The sequence below is a fragment of the Ceratotherium simum genome, chromosome 7, assembly GCF_057802395.1.
Source record: "Ceratotherium simum simum isolate JZ-2026a chromosome 7, ASM5780239v1, whole genome shotgun sequence".
NCBI lineage: Eukaryota > Metazoa > Chordata > Mammalia > Perissodactyla > Rhinocerotidae > Ceratotherium > Ceratotherium simum.
The window spans coordinates 20146180-20165245 of NC_141906.1; the positions used below are offsets into that span (position 1 = coordinate 20146180).

The 19066-nt window shown below is 38.6% G+C and overlaps 1 protein-coding gene across 4 annotated transcripts in view; it reads right to left on the minus strand.

The window, feature by feature from the left end:
- Positions 1-19066, minus strand: part of ZNF143 (zinc finger protein 143) — a 62951-nt gene that overhangs the window by 23201 nt on the left and 20684 nt on the right. For 2 of the 4 annotated variants that reach the window (XM_004418420.3, XM_087433235.1), the window contains exons 2-10: positions 14178-14296; positions 13753-13845; positions 12952-13035; positions 12352-12435; positions 10845-11041; positions 10210-10284; positions 4781-4900; positions 3488-3563; positions 2662-2787 (exon numbers count right to left, since the gene is read on the minus strand). In XM_004418420.3, coding sequence (XP_004418477.1) covers positions 2662-2787; positions 3488-3563; positions 4781-4900; positions 10210-10284; positions 10845-11041; positions 12352-12435; positions 12952-13035; positions 13753-13845; positions 14178-14289 — 967 coding nt within the window. In that variant the 5' untranslated portion in view covers positions 14290-14296. The remainder of the gene's footprint in view (positions 1-2661; positions 2788-3487; positions 3564-4780; positions 4901-10209; positions 10285-10844; positions 11042-12351; positions 12436-12951; positions 13036-13752; positions 13846-14177; positions 14297-19066) is intronic. The other 2 variants (XM_087433236.1, XM_014782892.2) reach the window with 2 other exon arrangements.

The following is a 19066-nucleotide window of genomic DNA, read 5'->3' on the forward strand; positions in this document are numbered from 1 at the left end:
GAGCTTCCCTTTCAGGGTTTTTTTTTTGTTTTTTTTCCTGTAAACAGTATTTTCTACTTCCAATTTAAATTTACATAGGAAAATCTGAATAGTATTCAAAACTCATCACTGATTACATGACTCTCCAAAATGGAATCATCCAGATGGGTGGGCATCTTTAAAAATGAGCTGAGAAAAGCAGAGAAAGAAACACCATAAAGAAATACAAAAGAAAAATAGAGTCAAGAATAAGGATTAAGTTAGAACAACCCTAGAATCCCCTAAAAGCTTATCTCCTACTTTATTTATTCTATAATACCTTGAAGAAAAATAATTTTTAGCTTTTAAAAAATGTAGTGTCTAGGGCCGGCCCCGTGGCTTAGCGGCTAAGTGCGCGTGCTCCGCTGCTGGCGGCCCGGGTTCGGATCCCGGGGGCGCACCGACGCACTGCTTCTCTGGCCATGCTGAGGCCGTGTCCCACATACAGCAACTGGAAGGATGTACAGCTATGACATACAACTATCTACTGAGGCTTTGGGGGGAAAAATAAATAAATAAAAAAAATCCTAAAAAAAAAAAAATGTAGTGTCTAGCACATAATACGCATCAAAAATACTTGCTGATTACTATTCTCAATCTAAGCTTATGGAAAAGTCTTCTCTGCAAGTTATACTGCTTTTATTAATACATATTTGTTTTGTACAACCTCAGAACCCAGAGGGCCTTTCAACTGTCAGGCAGGAAGGAGTGTCTACTTTTGCTTCCCATGTGTACTTTTCTAGATGAGCTCAAATTAAGCAAACAACTTCTGGGATAGAAAAAAATCCCTCTCTCTATATGTCTGTGTGTAGATAGACATAGACATCTTGTTGGTTGGATTTCTTTTGTTTGTTAGTTATTTAACAATAACTAACTTAGTTAAGATTGTTATTTTTCTTTTGGTCAGTGAAATTATGATTTACCTCTTGGTGGAAACCATTCCAAAAGATTTCTGCCCTCAAGTATGAAATCACTTAGAAAGAGGCAGGAATCTTTGATCCTTTCTTTACTGAGACTTTTGTTCAGTATGTTAACCCAAGAAGAACAAAGAGTTTATCCTGGTCAAGGCCCTTTTCCTTTCTGGATCTAGACGACTTCTAGCGTTTCCCCAGCTCTGACACGGTAGGGTAAGGAATCAGGCATTCTAACAATTTTCATCGTGCCGTACATCCTATTCCTCTGACTCCGGTAGCACCTTGCTCTGTGTTTGCACTGAATCACTTGCGTTTGTAATAGAAGTCCCTGAAGCCCCTTACTCAATCCAACATTATATCAATGAAAATACGAATGATTTAAAAACTGGTGCATGGGGGGCCAGCCCCGTGGTGTAGCAGTTAAGTGCGCGTGCTCCGCTGCTGGTGGCCCGGGTTCGGATCCCGGGCGCGCACCAAGGCACTGCTTGTCAGGCCATGCTGTGGCGGTCCCATATAAAGTAGAGGAAGATAGGCACAGATGTTAGCCCAGGGCCAGTCTTACTCAGCAAAAAAGAGGAGGACTGGCATGGATGTTAGCTCAGGGCTGATCTTCCTTACAAAAACAAAAACAAAAAACTGGTGCATGAATATGTGGTTTGCTGAATGAGTACTATCAAAGGAATCACAGTTCTGATGTTTTTGACCAAATATTAATGGAACTAGATTACGGTTTTATGTAGCTTTTATATAAAAAGTTGGCATTATATAGCAAATCCAAATAGAATTTGCAGGAGCTTGGAAACACTTGCCTCTGATGCAATGGATAAAAATTAGTGCATGAATGAAACAGAAGCGGAAACCTACCACTTTGTTCCTGACCATTGAAAAGTAAAGCCAATTTGGGATCATATTTGAACTAAAACTTAAACTTTAATAACTGGAAGAATTCTGCATGGAAATTTGCTAAACTATTCAAGAATACTTAGAAGTATTTGGGGACACAGTTATCATACTATGTTTAAAACATCTGTAGTAAAATCTCAAATGAAATTATCTTATGCTATATTACTTAGTCAACAGTTTATAACAGCATCCCTTATCAACAGTTTCTGAAATTCTTCCAGCTCTGATCCAAAGCAAATAATTACCTTTATAATACCAATTCCATAAATAATCAAGTACAAGGAAGGGAAGGGAGTGGAGCGGAGATAAGAACCAAGTATCCTTTAGGAAAAGGAGAGAAGTAAATTTAAAGGGGAGGAGAGATGATCACAAGGAAATGACAAGCCTTTCTTTCTGTGGGCCAGGAAGGGTTCAGACACTTTCTTTAGCAGCAGCTTAACGCAGGAGAAGCAATACTAAACTGAGAAGGAATCGAGGTGAGAAGGAATTGAGGTTCTGGTCTCAGTTGGGCTACTAAGTAGATGTGTAATCCTAAGTAAATAAGCCGGTTGCTCAGATAATTCCTGAAAACTGAGAGAGTTGGTGGTCTAGGGCCATTGTTAATCTTTTTGGGACACAGACTCCTTTGAGAACCTAACAAAGTTATGGGCCCTCATCCTGGAAAGAAGCATACATGCACAAATGGTAAATTGCATGGAATTTCAGGAGTTTAAGAGAAGCCCTTGATGCTGACTCCCTGAAACTCTTGCTGAGATTCCTTCCCCAGTCCCCTCCCCTGCAGATTAAGAACTCCTGGCCTAGATACAGTATTTGTTCACACCAGTACCTGTATGAGTTCTGATATGTTTCTGTAGATCTCCTGAAGTTTTGAAAGATTTAGTACAATTATCTTCTGAACACCGATATGGCTTTTCTCCTGTATGAGTTCTGACATGACTTTTTAATCCATAACCTTTAAGAAAAATTTAAAAGAAATTTAATTACATAAGACCCCTCTAGGCACGCCCATTGAGATTAAGCTATTGAAAAATATAGTAAACATCAAGGATATAACACTAGGCAAACACAACACAATAACTATTAAAAATGTATAAGAGTATGGCTCAGGACTGTCATGCTGAAAATTCAATAGTTTTATCTCTGTCTCTAAGAGGTTGTGTTTCTTTTTTTAAAGTGCCCCAATCTTATTAGATGTTCACAACTCATACCCCAAAAGCTTGAAGTGGAACTGAGACATGGGATGAGGAATAGGGTGGAGGTCAGGAGGCCTGGTACCAGCCCCGGTCCTGCTGGAGGTGTCCTTGGGCAGGCCCCGTCCCACTGCTACGTCCCAGTTCCCCATGGTTTTAAGGTCTGTCCTAATGTTAAGTTCTGTGTCAGCTTTTAATCCTTGGCTTTTATTTTTCCTGCTATAAGCAGAGAGTGGAGTGAAAACACCGAACACAGTGGGCAGTAACAGATCTGAGGAGAAAGATGAGAACAGACAGAGAGAATAGAGCAAGGAGGACAAAAGGTAGTCAAGGAGAGACTGAAAAACTGGTCACTGTGCATCCACTAACTCAGACAAAGGCAAGGGGCCAGTTCCTGTCTCTGGCCTCTCTCTGCTTGACCCCTAAGTAGAACCAAGAAACAAAGAAAATTCATGTTTTTACCTGTTGCAAATGCTTTCCCACAACCTGGATGCTCACACTGATAAGGCCGGTCTCCTGTGTGCGACCTCTCATGGACCTGTCATTAAAACGCAGGCATGAATTTATCTCCTTCAGGCACTCCTCAGGTAGATGGTCTCAACAGAGACCTATTTTTTTTCACTGCTAAATTATTTTGTTGTTTGTATGTTATTTTTGAAAAACAAAAGATACCTTTTCTTTTCTCAAAACTACAGCCCAATAATCCTCAATATAGACCTAAAAGTTTTATGTTAAGAAGTACTCATTTTAAACAAAGAACAGGAATATTGGAGGTTTGAGTTTTCTACAGTGGTCAAAGGTGTTTGTGGAATATATACATGGTGAGAGATAGGAGCAGAGGGTAGGGAGAGGCTACACAATGTAAGGTTAAGAGTGTGGAGGCTGCTGCTAGAGGCGCCTTGATCTGAGGCAAGGATTCACTATTGACGAGTGGTGTGGCTGTGGCACTTGCCATCTCTAAGCCAAAAGTCCTCTCTGTAAAGTGGGGACACAATGGTAGAGGGCTGCTGTGACAAATGAATAAGCATGACAATGGCCGACATTACTGAACCTTTACCACATGCCAGGCCATTCTTTTCAGTCCTTTACATGTACAGTATTAACTTATTAAATTCTCACAACCACTCTATGAGGGAGGTACTTTTATCATCCAACTTTATAGATAAGGAAAATGAGGTACTAAGAGGTCAGGTAACACGTCAAGATTACACACTGATAAGTAGTGGAGAGGGGCTCTAGGGCTGCAACTCCAAATATGCCCAATGCACACTTCCTGACACACTGTAAGTTATCCAATAAATGTTAGCTATTATTTTTATGAGTCATGGTATGTTGTGTTTAGCTGCAATCAAAATACTTGGCCTATATATTTGAAAGACAAGATAAATTAACACCAACTTTTGCTAGATTTCAGCAAATCACTGTTAACAGAGTGATTAAACACACATCTCTCATTAATTAAATTTCACATTTGACAAAAATGTATTCAAATATACAGAGTACCTACCGTGTGCCAGATAGTATGCTGAACATTAGGGAGACAGAGGTGAAGAAAATATAGTCCAAGCCCTCAAAGAGTTGACAGTTTCTAAAATCTGCATAGACTTTTGTGTGTTTGTGTATGAGTGTGAGAGTGTGTTTGTATCTTGAGAAGTGGAGGAAAACAATGGCGTTTGAATGCTACAAAAATATCATATCGGCATTTAATATCCTAGGTATTCTCATAACTAGATACAGCACTTCTCTTATATCTACCTTAAGATGATGAGCTGTTGTATATAATTTTCCACATCCATCATATTCACATCGAAATGCCTTTTCTCCACTCTGTTGAGATTTAGCAGTTACTCTTGTTGCATGTCCTTGTAAGACAATCTAGATGAAACAAGAAGTATGATTTAAATTATTTATACAGAAATAAAATAGATGAAATTACTATTTTCAGAATTAAAAAGATAAAAATGTAACAGGAGTTTCCAGATTCAGGTCATCATTTTAAGAAGATTATATCACTCTGAGCCAGTTAGGCTAATTCTGTTCCATGGCTGAATGGAAGAAGTCAAAAGGAGATCCACAAGGGTGCATAGCTAGAGCTCACAGATCTATTCCTACTCTAGAAAAATCAATCCAAGTAGCATCTCCATTGTATACAGGTATTCCTTGACATACTCAAGTGAAATAAGTCAGAGGGAGAAGGTCAAATACCATATGATTTCCTTCATTAAGTAGTAGATAATAACAACAATAAACAAACACATAGAGACAGAGATTGGATTGGTGGTTACCAGAGGGGGAGGGGGGAGGGAGGAGGGTGAAAGGGATAATTCGGTACATGTGTGTGGTGATGGGTTGTAATTAGTATTTTGGTGGTGAACATGATGTAATCTATGCAGAAATAGAAGTACAATGATGTACATCTGAAATTTTTACAATGTCATAAACCAATGTTACTGCAATAAACAAAAAATTAAAAAAAAAAAATAAATCCTGGATTCCATCCCAGACCTCCTGATCAAATCTCTGGAAGATGGTCTTAGTCATGGGTTATTTTTTAAAAGCTCCACAGCTCAGTCTTGTGTTTGCCCCTGATTACCACTGATCTAATTCCCATCTTTTAAAGATGGAAAAAAAAGAGGCTTAGAATAGCAAGGTTCACTTGCTCAAGGTCACATAGCTAGATAAAAGTACAGAAAATATACATGAAATATGATCCACAGTCAAACTGCTTATACTGAACAGGTTTTCGGGTAATTATCCAACCCATGTCCTGGGAGAATCTGCCACCCCAGCCATAGAGCCTGATAACCAGAGAAGATGGTATATTTAAGGCTGGCCAGTCATCTATGCCTTCTGTGGCCTGGCTTAAAAAGTCAAGCTAAGTCCACAAATTCTCCTTCCCTGGAATTTGACCTGAGAAATAAATGGAAATCTAGAGTTGGTTGTGGGTGGTAAACCTGAGAAAGCATGGCTGTGATGAGCCATGTGCAAACTCAGTGAAGACGCAGAGGAAGCCTGTCTGCAGAGAAAAGAAGGGAGCGGAGGTGCCATGAAAGAGGCGAGGAGGAAGAAAAAGGAGTGAGATCAGCTTCCGGTCCTTTGCCATTCTGGTTCCTGTGAAGCCCAGCTGTCAGCAGTTCCCTTTCTTGGCTTTTTGTAAGCTCTGCTGTATCCTTAAAATATATCTTCTTTTTCTCTTTGAGCTAGTTTGACTGGCTTTCTGTGTTTTCCAGCTATTAGAGCTCCCATTAAAACTGCCAACCCAGAGAACTTTGATCTCCAATGTAAATAAAATTAGTTTTGAATGAAGTCGAAACTAATGAAAACCATGAAAAAAGGCCTGGTATTCTAACAGAACACCTAAAGCATCAAGTATGCTGTATAATGCTTACTTACACATTTACAAATTATGTTCTCATGTATTACCTAAAATATTAACCAAATGAAAATCTCCTTTGGTTTTCATAACCCCATGACATGGGTAAAGCAAAGATTATTATTATTCTCCTTTAGCGAAATCTCAGAGCCAGAGAAGTTAAGTCATCTGCTCACAGTCACACAGTTACTACACAGCAGAGCGGAAACTCAACTCAGATTTTTTTTTTTTTTTTGCAGGGGAAGATTCGCCCTAAACTAACATCTGTTGCCAATCTTCCTCCTTTTTTCTTCCTCCCCTCCCCCACCACCCAAAGCCCCAGTACATAGTTGTGTATAGTTGTAAGTTTTTCTGGTTCTTCTACATGAGCCACCACCGCAGCATGGCTACTGACAGACAAATGGTGTGGTTCCGCACCTGGCAACCGAACCCAGGCTGCTGAAGCACAGTTCACAGAACTTTAACAGCAAGGCCATCACGGCTGGCTCTCAACTCGGATTTTTTTATTACAAATTATATGCTACTTTAACACCATGCTGTTTTCTAGTTAACTAAGGGTGGTGTAGCATGAGGGCAATGACAGTAGTCATAGTCTCCCTCAAATACACAAACCCCATCATCCTTACAGTTCTTACAACTGAACACATGGGCATTCTTAGACTACTTTTGATCAGGGCTTTCAAATTCAGCACTACTGACATTTTGAACAGGATAATTCTTTGTTGTGGGGGGCTGTCCTATGCCTTGTAGGAGATCTACCCAGTAGATGCCAGTAATACTCCCCCAGTTGTGACAATCAAAATTGTCTCCAGACATTGCCAAATGTCCCCTGGGGGGCAGAACCGCCTCCCCATGAGCACCGCTGCTTTTGATACTCTAGGTCCTTCTTGTCCTATGAAATTGGGTTTCATGTAAGAGATAGCTCAGCAGCACCAGCTAGTATGTTAATGTTAGAGATGAAAGAAGAAGATCTAAACTGTAAGCATCACAATGAAAAAAATCTAGAGGTTTGAAGCAAGACTATTTACAAAAACTCTATTGAATTAGCTACAATCCCTGTACTTGAAAGTTCAGCCAGGCACAGAATTATAACTTCTTAAGCAACTCTGGCAGAAGGAGAAGGAGTACCAAGAGACAAGCTGAGAAGTTACAGGTGCTACTTATTTGCAGTGGTTCTTTTGGGATATTTTGACCTTTTAATACCATGTACTGGGCCCTCAACCTCAAATACGGCACTCAATTGTCATGAACTTCTGGTCCAGCAATAATGAAGAGAAATATAATGAGTCACAAACGCAAGCCACATACATAACTAAAAATGTTTTAGCAGCCACATTTAAAAAGTAAAGAGAAACAGGTGAAATTAATTTTAAGTAAATATTTAACCCAATATGTCCAAAATATTATCATTTCCACATGTAATCAATATGAAAAATTATTAATGATATATTTTACATTCTTTTTTTCATAATAAGTCTTTGAAATCGGGTATGTACTTTACACTTACAGCACATCTCAGTTCTGACTAGCCACATTTCAAGTGCTCAATAGCCACACGAGGCTACCGTATTAGACAGCGCAAATCTAGTCTGTAAGGGAGAGGTACAGAGGGCAAAGGAGAAAACGTTATAGTAAAAAAAAAAAATTCCTGTTCAGCTTTCTTCTATTTCTTTGTCTATTGGCACTAAGACCAAAGGTTATACGTCTGCAGGTAAAGAGTAATGGGGCTTTTTATGACATTTCGCTTCAGCAGTTCTGAATTCCTTGTTATGTTTCTGGATTCAGAAATCCATTGTTGATGGTAATAGACCTTTTTTTTTTTTTTTTTTTTTTTATTTATTTATTTTTCCCCCCAAAGCCACAGTAGATAGTTGTATGTTGTAGTTGCACATCCTTTTAGTTGCTGTATGTGGGACGCGGCCTCAGCATGGCCGGAGAAGCAGTGCGTCGGTGCACACCCGGGACCCGAACCTGGGCCGCCAGCAGCGGAGCACGCGCACTTAACCACTAAGCCATGGGGCCAGCCCGTAATAGACTTTTATAATAATAGTATATTATAATGTTATATGGCTCAACGGTAAATTCATTCATTTTTTTAAGACTCATTCTATACTAGTTCATTACAAGTGTAGTTACAACTGTCTTTCTTTAAAAATATCCTATTATTAAAAACCTAATTTTAGTCACTAACAAGAGACAGAACCCTTATTGGGCCACCCCAAAAACTGACTGACATCTCTTGTATATATTTACACTGTGTTTGCATTTTAGTAGAGTTTGACTTAGGTGGATTTGACACACTGCAGTATAAAAAATTTTAAAGTCTCATTTTGAAGATTTTGCCAAGAATCACAGAGTTTCAAAGCTAATGGGCTTAATGAATTACAAACCGTGTTTATACTACTGTTGCGTCATGCCACCACTTCAGCTGGTAAACAGAAATACTGGTTATTCAGTAACGTTTAGAAGTATCAAATTTCTACCAGTGATTTCAGTGATTCCTGTTATTTCGTCATTCACTATTATTATAAACGTAAAATCTTCTTGATAACCCCTGATAGTATCACTCAGTGTCATTAAGTGGTGATGCTAATGCTGAAGTTAAAAAAAAGTATGATCCTGGGGGCTGGCCCCGTGGTGTAGTGGTTAAGTGTGTGCGCTCTGCTGCTGGCGGCCCGGGTTTGGATTCCAGGCTCGCACTGATGCACTGCTTGTCAGGCCATGTTGTGGCAGCATCCCATATAAAGTGGAGGAAGATGGGCATGGATGTTAGCCTAGGGCCAGTCTTCCTCAGCAAAAAAAAAAAAAAAAAAAAGAGGAGGATTGACATGGATGTTAGCTCAGGGCTGATCTTCCTCACACACACACACACAAAAATTTGGTTCTGAAGCAATAACTTTAGAATAGGAGTTAAATAGGATAAAACTCCTGGAAGAATGCAAAAAACTGCTATGAGAGAGGAGTCAGCAAAATATTAAGAAAATAATTGCTGAGAAAATAAGGAGTAGCATTAAAGCAAGAATATGCTACAATGATTACATAAGCTCCAAGCACTCCCTTCCCCAACACAAAAACACATAATTCAAAACAGAACCTCGAATTATGCAAGTTTTCAGTTTTTGGTTTGTACATCTACCAGAATGCATCTGTGACAACTTTGTACTTATCACAAAACTTTAGAGGCACTGCTGCCCTAGGCTGTTATTTGGGTAAGGGATAGTCAATGACTGGACCCAGGGTGAGCATCTGAATCAAGGGCAGCCAACCCATGGCCATCCTCAGCCCAGGAAACAGTCTGGTACAAAGAGTACAAACTGCTTTGCTAAGTAGGAACAATGATAATTAGCTAGGCTGGAGCTTCTCTCCAGAAGTTGAAAAGGAAAGTATGGAGGGTATCAGTTGGAAGCAGAAGAAACAAAAAGATATAAAAAGCAAAGTAGTGAAGGTTGGTTAGTTACAGTAATGAAGGAGCCCCAGAAAAAGGATCCACAAACTGCCATGGGTGGGAGCAGTCAGAAGATCACCTGGTCTCCAAAATTGCCTTGGATTCTAGAACATAAGTTCCATCTGGATTTCTGCGGTATTTCTGCTTCTTTAGTGCCAGTTTGTATCCACATAATGAATCCTGAGACCCGAGGTAGTTCGAAACAGCTGCTGCCTAATACGTACACAGTTTTTCTGAATTGGTAAGATTTTCCTAGGAAGGTAATGATTCTCTACTCATTCACAGAAGGGCCTAGAAATGCTAAGAGAAAGAGATTCTTTTTTTTTTGAGAAAGAGATTCTTATATCAAAAGGTAGCTTTACACACCTGCATTTTTTTCTCTTGCTCATTTTCTCCGATCATTCCAGTACCTGCTACACTTTCACTTCCATCAATGGACACCTAAAGGAATAAAATACAGCTTAAAAAAGTTTCACATTTTGCTAATTGTTTAGTCTGGGTGATAAAGTACACGGGGATTCATTATTGTTTATTTTTGTGTATATTTGAAAATTTCTATTATAAAAAGTAGGGGAAAAAAAACTTTTAAATTATATGAAAGACACATGTTCAATGCACGGAAAAAACCCAGGCCTTTTGATTAAAACTTAATTGAGACTTTCCTTCACCTTTTCCAATCTCTAATTTCTACTTCATAATTCATAAGCGTTCCATCTATACTTTATTATTTCTTTTATGGCACTCATCCTCGAACATATCTTTTTGTGAGTTATCTGCTACTTATTTCTTTTCTTTAAGCTCTTACTCCATTCTCTTGTTTTTCTTCAAACATTTCTTTCTACACGCCCCTTCTTTTAAGATAAATGCTGATATTCTCCTTGATGCTGTCTGATTTTGACTTTGAATTGCTAGTTTCTTATTTGATAAAGTATATTTTTGTGTTTTCTTTTAAAAAAATGAAGCTGTATCTGGGGCATTCTTGACATTGTAAAATGCTGTACCTTTGCTGCATATTGTTCCAAAGCACTGATGGTGTCAGGGTCAATCGTGGCATCCCCAGTGTGCAGACCTGCCACTGTCCCATCAGCCTGAATCGCCAAGATGGTGTCAGACTGTGGGACTTGCACTGCATGATGGATGTAAGCTGTGGTGCCGTCTTCCAGCTGAACTGCCTGTAATGCACTCTGGTCATAACTATCTGAGGGAGTGGAAGAGAATGGCATTAAATTAAAGGTAGTCTGATAAACAGTTAAATATTTAAAGGAGAAGGGAATGAACTTTTATCAAGTAGTTACTATCAGAACTGGCCCATGTGCTTTACATGGGTATTTCATTCAATCCTCACAACAATTCTGTGAGGTGGGTATATTTACCACCCTCATTGTACAAATGGGAAACTGAGGTTTGGGTAAGTAAAGTCATTTTCTTAAGGAACCAGGAAATTTAAAAAACTAACAATTAACAGTCAAAATCAGTATGTAGAGAAACCAGGATCTGAACTCATGTCAGTATGACTCCAGAGTCCGTGGGTTTTTTTCCCTCTAAATAAACACACCAAGATATATATACAACATTGTGAAATAATAAATCTAGCCAATTACAATGAACCCGTGATTAACTCCCACTGCTAAAGGAAAAAATTCAGTTTACTTTTTCTCAACTTTAATTAAATAATTTTACTTACAAATTTAAGTATTCTAAATTTTTAAAAATTTCCCCCTTTGGTTTCACAACTAAACAGTCTTTCTAAAACATGCAATGTCATTCTATAGTAAAATATTTTATAAAGTAATAACAATAGCTAACATTTATTGAGCATTTACTATATGACAAATATTGTTCTAAGTGCTTGCACGTTTCACACCAATATGTCCTATGTATGTTTGCACATTTCGTCCTCACAACTATCCTATGATGTGGATACTTATTATAATCCTCATTTTACAGACGATGAAACTGAAGCACAGAGAGGTTAAATAAATGCTCAAGGTCACACAGCTAAAAGAGCAGACCCAGGTTTGAACCCAGACAGTCTGGCTGCAGAACTGTGCTCATTACTCCTATACATTCCACCTTGAACCCCTGGTCCTCCTACACCAAGTTCATAAACATTAACATTTTGCCATACTTGCTCCAGATAGTTTTTAAATTTTTATTTAGTTTTAAAGACCAACACTACAGGCAAAGGACCTTACTAAATAAATTATATTTAAAACGAAGAAAAAACTCAACCATTTAACTTGCAAATGTTTAATTTCATATTTTAAAAGCAGCCTCAATTTGAAGTCTTCCAGGGACCAGGGGTTTGCTATTTCAACCTATTACTAGACAGCTCAAATTATTAGCAAGTTTTTCCTTAGACTGTGCCCAAATCTTCTATCTTATATTTCAGAGCACAAGTACAACTTTTCATTTACATGACAATACTTCAGCAACTAAAGGCAGGTCTTATTTTTCCCATACCCCTAATTGTCTGTTATTTTATTCATATTTCCAAAGCGATTTTACCTTTGGAGGTATGGTGAATAAATGCCGTGGTTCCATCTTCTAACTGCACTGCTTGACCATCCTCTAAACGCAAACTGTCCCCTGCTCAAGAACAATGCTTACATTTAGATCCCACGTTTTCTAAGTACGTTCTGATAACTCAGCAACAACAGAGTCAATAAACCATTAAAGACATTATAAAAACCTACACTTGCTTTATGAATCCTTGAACATTTAAGTAATTTCAGTAAAGATGGTCTGAATAAGTGTTGAAAGGTAAAAAGATATTAGAATACTTATTTTAGGACTATATACCAGGGGATAAGGCAAGTTGAAAGAAGGGAAAAAAAAAGAAGAAAATCAGAGACATGTAGGATTTAGCTCAAATAACGGGAATATTCACTTAGGACTGTTGTCCGTTTATGTCCAGAATTCTATTATCTTTGAGAGAAAGTCTCAATTAAGTTAAAATGGTCATTAGAGCCTCTCTTTGACATCTACTAGTCTCCCCTTTCAGAAGGAGGACTAGGGATCAGGACCAGTTTAGGAGTAAGAGGCAGCTGGAGACAGCAAATACTGAAGTATGAGAATCAGGAGTATAAGGAAGTATCAAATACTTACTACTTTTAGGTATGGGTACGTGTTGAACATAGGCAGCAGAACCGTCCTCCAACTGAATGACCTGGCCATCTATGAGTTTTCCATCTGCAACACAAGATTTAAGCCAATAAATAAGCAAAAGCAAAAATTTTAAACTTTCTACAATTTCAAAATGATATCAACGATAAAAATATACACCACTTAAGATCATGTTCATCTTGATTCTTCCCTCAGTGTTCTGAGGCAATTCAATAACACATCCAGTGATCCTACAGAAAGCAGAAAATCCTCCCTCAGCCCTCTTTCCTCCCCTCCAATTTTCAATTAGACAAGTTCAAGTGTATGTGAGGCCAGTTGTCATTCTCATCCCTGGGGGCTACAAGTCCCTTCACTATGTATACACGTGCTCAGTAGGTTTCCATAAAAACAGGGAGTTTGAGAACTGGGCTATTTCTTGGAGCAAAGCAAACACTGATTTAGAGACAATGTTATATAAGCAAAATCAAATGTCTTTACTTTTATGCATATTTTGTAAAACACTAAATAATAACCTAAAGTAAAACAGCAAGAAAGGTCTTAACAGAAATAAGTTGGGGACACTCCTCTTCCTCTCTTCCCCACTAATTTTGACACCCCAGAGTATCTTCCAAATATTTCAAAGGGTGTCCCCAAATTATCAAAACAAAATTAAGTTAAACTGAAACTATTTAAAATTACCATATGCAATACAGTGTCTTTAGAAGGGGTATAGTTGCTAGGTGCTCTAACTCTGAGGTTACAAATTGCTGATATTAACCAATGCGCTGTATATGAGACACATACCTTTAGAATTGTGTTGTATATAAGCGGTAGAACCATCTGCAAGTGTTACTGCTTGCAAGCTTACACCTTCCATATTTTCTAAATTGTCACCATCTATTATAAAAAAAAAAATAGTTATTTTCTTTAGATAACTATCATATGTGCATGCTATTTAAATTAAATTTTTTTAAATGAAAATTAGGCAAAAGGCAGATTGCTTAACTTAGACTCAAATGGGATTTCCTCTAGCAGTTACAAAAAATATTTCCCTGCCCTACTGTACCCAGCATCCACACCCAGGTAAAAAGGCTCACAGAAAGGCTCAGCTTTGTGTTGTCTTTAGCTAAACAAGGAAGAAGGAGGTAAACACAGTGTTGTAAATTTTCATTTTCCCTTAAGGTAAATATTTCCAAACCTACATGATCCCTTCAAACAAGACTGCTCACCTGCCACAGTTACTGCCTCTGTCAGGCACAGGGTAACATGCTGAGCTTCCATTCCTCCTCCAGGAAACTCCGTCATTCCCTGAGAATCTCGATTTATTTGGGCTAACAACATTTTCTACCTTAAATGAAAATATAGGCAGTTGAGAACAAAGAATTATGCATACAAAATAAAAGCTACAAAGAATATTATGAACCACAAAAAATTGCTAAAGAAGTACATGATGTTTGAAATAAGCTGAAATCTCACTTAATAGGATTAAGTGTACTAACAGGTAAAAGTATTAACCCAAAGTCCAAGGCATGGTTTTCATAATTCATCAGTAAACTATTGAGCACAGTGACAAGTCTCGGCTATCAGTTTTGTACCATGTCTAAAATTTCCATAATTAGAGTTCTTTGGGTTTAACATGGTTGAAGATTCCCACTTACAATCCATCAGCAATCCTGTCGACTCATCTTCAGAAATCTATTCTAAATCTGGCCACTTCTCACGACCTTCGCCAGTACTTCCCTGATCCAAGCCACTACCATCTGTCACCCATTACTGCAATAGCATCCTAACTAGTCTCCCTGCTTCCACTGTGACTCCCCACAGTCTCAACACAGTAGAGCACCCTTTTGAAGGGAAAAGTTAGATCATGTCCCTCTTCTGCTCAAAACCTGCTGATGACCTCTCATCAGAGTAAAGCCAACAGTCCTTACACTGGCCTATGAGGCCAAGGATCTCACCACTCATTTCCTACTACTCTCCGTCTCATTCATTCCACGTCAGCCACGCTGGTATCCCTGCTTGTCCTCAAACATACCGGGTGTTCTCCTGCCTCAAGACCTTTACATTTGATGTTCTGAAACATTTTTCCCAGTATCTTCATTACTATTCCCTTGTCGTCGTCATCGTCTTTTTTTTTTTTTAGTTTTATTTATTCATTTATTTTTTTGTGAGGAAGATCAGCCCTGAGCTAACATCCATGCTAATCCTCCTCTTTTTGCTGAGGAAGACCGGCTCTGAGCTAACATCTATTGCCAATTCTCCTCCTTTTTTTTCCCCCCAAAGCCCCACTAGATAGTTGTATGTCATAGTTGCACATCCTTCTAGTTGCTGTATGTGGGACGCTGCCTCAGCATGGCCGGAGAAGCAGTGTGTCAGTGCAAACCCGGGCCGCCAGTAGCAGAGCGTGCGCACTTAACCGCTAAGCCACGGGGCCAGCCCTCCCTTGTCTTCTTCAAGTCTTTGTTCAATGTCACCTCAACGAAAGCTTCCTTGTTCACCTCATTTCAAACTACACCTCCCACCCCTCAACCATGATATACCCTATCCTTTTTCCCTCCTTTACATTTCCGCATAGTACTTACTATTTGACATATGATGCGTATTTATTTATTTTTTTAAATTTTATTTATTTTTTCCCCCAAAGCCCCAGTAGATAGTTGTATGTCATAGCTGCACATCCTTCTAGTTGCTGTATGTGGGACGTGGCCTCAGCATGGCCGGAGAAGCGGTGCGACAGTGTGTGCCCGGGATCCGAACCCGGGCCACCAGCAGCGGAGCACGAGCACTTAACCGCTAAGCCACCAGGCCAGCCCGATGTGTATTTATTTATTCTGTTTGTTTCTTATCTATTTTCTCCTCCACTAGAACGGACAGGAATTTTTATTTGTTTTCTCACTGCTGACTCAAGTGCCTACAAAGTGCTTAGCACATAGTACACATACAATAGGTGCTGAATAAATGGATGAATGAGTGGCTCCTCTACCAATCACCCCCAAACCCCCTTCCTCCCTTCTCCCACCTCCAGGTCCCATCACCTCTGTGGGCCCTAAGTTGTCTCAAACAGGAGTTGGGATAACTTAGCTGCCTTGAGCCAGGGAACTGGGCCAGAGGATCTCTTGAGGACCTTTCCAGGTCTAAAGATCTGATTTTAGTGTCGATATTTAAAAGAACAATATGTAGAGAGTAGTAATAACTTGCAATTGTATTTATGTTTAGGACTACTTGAAGATTTTTGTTTTTTTTTATTAATTTTTTTATTGATGTCATAATAGTTTATAACATTGTGAAATTTTAGTTGCACATTATTGTTTGTGAGTGACTATATAAATGCATCCCTTCCCCCTTTATGCCCACCCCCCAACCCCCTTGCCCTTGGTAACCACCAAACAGCTCTCTCTGTCCATGTGTTAGTTTATCTTCCACTTATGAGTGAAATCATACGGTGTTTGTCTTTCTCTCTCTGGCTTATTTTGGGTAACTTAATACCCTCCAGGTCCATCCATGTTGTTGCAAATGGGACGATTTTGTCCTTTTTTATGACTGAGTAGTATTCCACTGTACATATATATACCACATCTCCTTTATCCAATCACCAGTTGAAGGACGCTTGGGTTGCTTCTACTTCTTGGCTATAGTGAATAATGCTGCAATGAACATAGGGGTGCATAAGCCTCTCTGGATTGTTGATTTCAGGTTCGTTGGATAGATACCCAGAAGTGGGATAGCTAGATCATAAGGTATTTCTATTTTTAATTTTTTGAGGAATCTCCATACTGTTTTCCATAGAGACTGCACCAGTTTGCATTCCCCCAAGCAGTAAATGAGGGTTCCCGTTTCTCCACAACCTCTCCAACATTTGTTTTTTTGTCTTGGTGATTATAGCCATTCTAATGGGTGTGAGGTGATATCTTAGCGTAGTTTTTATTTGCATTTCCCTGATGATTAGTGATGTTGAGCATCTTATCATGTGCCTACTGGCCATCTGTATATCTTCCTTGAAAAGACATCTGTTCATATCCTCTGCCCATTTTTTGACCAGGTTGTTTGTTTTTTTGTTGTTCAGCTGTGTGAGTTCTTTATATATTATATATTATGGAGATTAACCCCTTGTCGGATACATGATTTGCAAATATTTTCTCCCAGCTAGTGGGTTGTCTTTTCATTTTGATCCTGGTTTCATTTGCCTTGTAGAAGGTCTTTAATCTGATGAAGTCGCACTTGTTTATTTTTGCTTTTGTTTCCCTTGCCCAAGTAGACATGGAATTCAAAAAGATCCCTTTATGACCGATGATAAATACTGTACTACCTATATTTTCTTTCAGGAGTTTTATAGTTTCAGGTCTCACCTTCAGGTCTTTGATCAATTTTGAGTTAATTTTCGTGCATGGTGAAAGGAACGAGTCTACTTTCATTCTTTTGCATGTGGCTGTCCAGTTTTCCCAACACCATTTATTGAAGAGACTTTCCTTTCTCCATTGCATGTTCTTAGCTCCTTTGTCGAAGAGGAGGCATCTGTAGATGTGTGGTTTTTATTTCTGGACTTTCAATTCTGTTCCATTGATCTGTGTGTCTGTTTTTGTACCAGTACCATGCTGTGTTGATTACTATGGCTTTGTAGTATGTTTTGAAGTTAGGGATTGTGATGCCTCCAGCTTTGTTCTTTTTTCTCAGGATTCCTTTAGCTATTCGGGGCCTTTTGCTGCCCCACATGAATCTTAGTATTCTATGTTCTATTTTAGCAAAGAATGTCATTGGGATTCTGATTGGGATTACACTGAATCTGTAGATTGCTTTAGGTAGAATGGACATTAAGATTTTTGTTTTAAAAACACTATAAACTGTACAGTCTTTGGACTAAAGCCAGGGACTGTGGTTTAGACTCACATAAAGGTATCAGTGCTGTGATAAAAGTCAATCAAGGGCTGACTTTTCAAGGATTCCTGAAAGATTCATAACCTATAACTGTTCATAGAGTAGACTGAAACTTTAACACTTCCTTGCTACTTCTAAGGGATAACAGAGAAGCCTCAAAGTCACACGGGTACTCTGCTGTTAAGACCCCTGATGATGAAAAAAAAAAAAGACCCCTGATGGAGTATACAATTGGGACAGGCTAATTTTCAGAAGAAGTACTGTCACTACGTAACAGAAATAAGATAAGGAAATGGAAGGGAAAACTCCTACAAAGATGTAGTAAGCATTGTATGATTTTTGCAGTATTCACCTAGGATGTGAACTTTGAAAAAGGCAGATTACAAGGTAACTTGGGTCATGATGTTAAGAAATGTCTAAGGTTTGATAGTAACTCAAGTATTTGTCCTTTTCATTCAATTACTTATAAATCTCCAAATAACTACTAATATATGGCATCAACAGGTAACTGACATACCTGCAATAAATAGAAGTTGTCTTTTGTCTGAAAGTTGGTTAACTGTTAAATTTCTTTAGGAAGCCTTCAGGAACTATAGCTTTGATCCTAATGGAAAAAAATCTACACAACTTGAAATATGAAGAGACAATTGTTTCCCGGACACAAGCTGCTGGCAAATATATCGGGTAGTGAAGGGCGAAAGGACTCAGAGGAGTTCAACTGGGCACTACAATTACCAGAGATCATAAATGATGACAGGTACACAGCCCACCTTATTTTTAAAGTTCTCAAAAAAGACTCTGTGATACAATTAACGCCTTTGTTAGAAAATGATCAAATGAGGAAAATATGATAGTGAGAAAAGGAATAAACAAGCCAGAGATCAAACACTCTAGAGCTGCTCACACCATATCCATCATCATGTCTTGATTATTTCTGTCACCAACATTTTCAGGTTGTGTGAAAATGAGCATGTGAGATACACACAACATCTTTAGAAAGGGCCACCTTGTGAAAAGTAGTCAATTTCATGGGCTTTAATAATGAATCACGGGCCAAAATCAGACACAGAGGAGGCTGTCCTGAAGCACTATAGGAATCTCCAATGAAGACGTAACATGTAAAGTTCCTGCCTTTCTGGAAAATGATGATGTATGTTAGCATAAAGAAAAGAAAAAAACACACTATAGAAATGTAGCAAATATTATATCCAGAATATATAAAGAACTTCTACAACTCAACAACAAA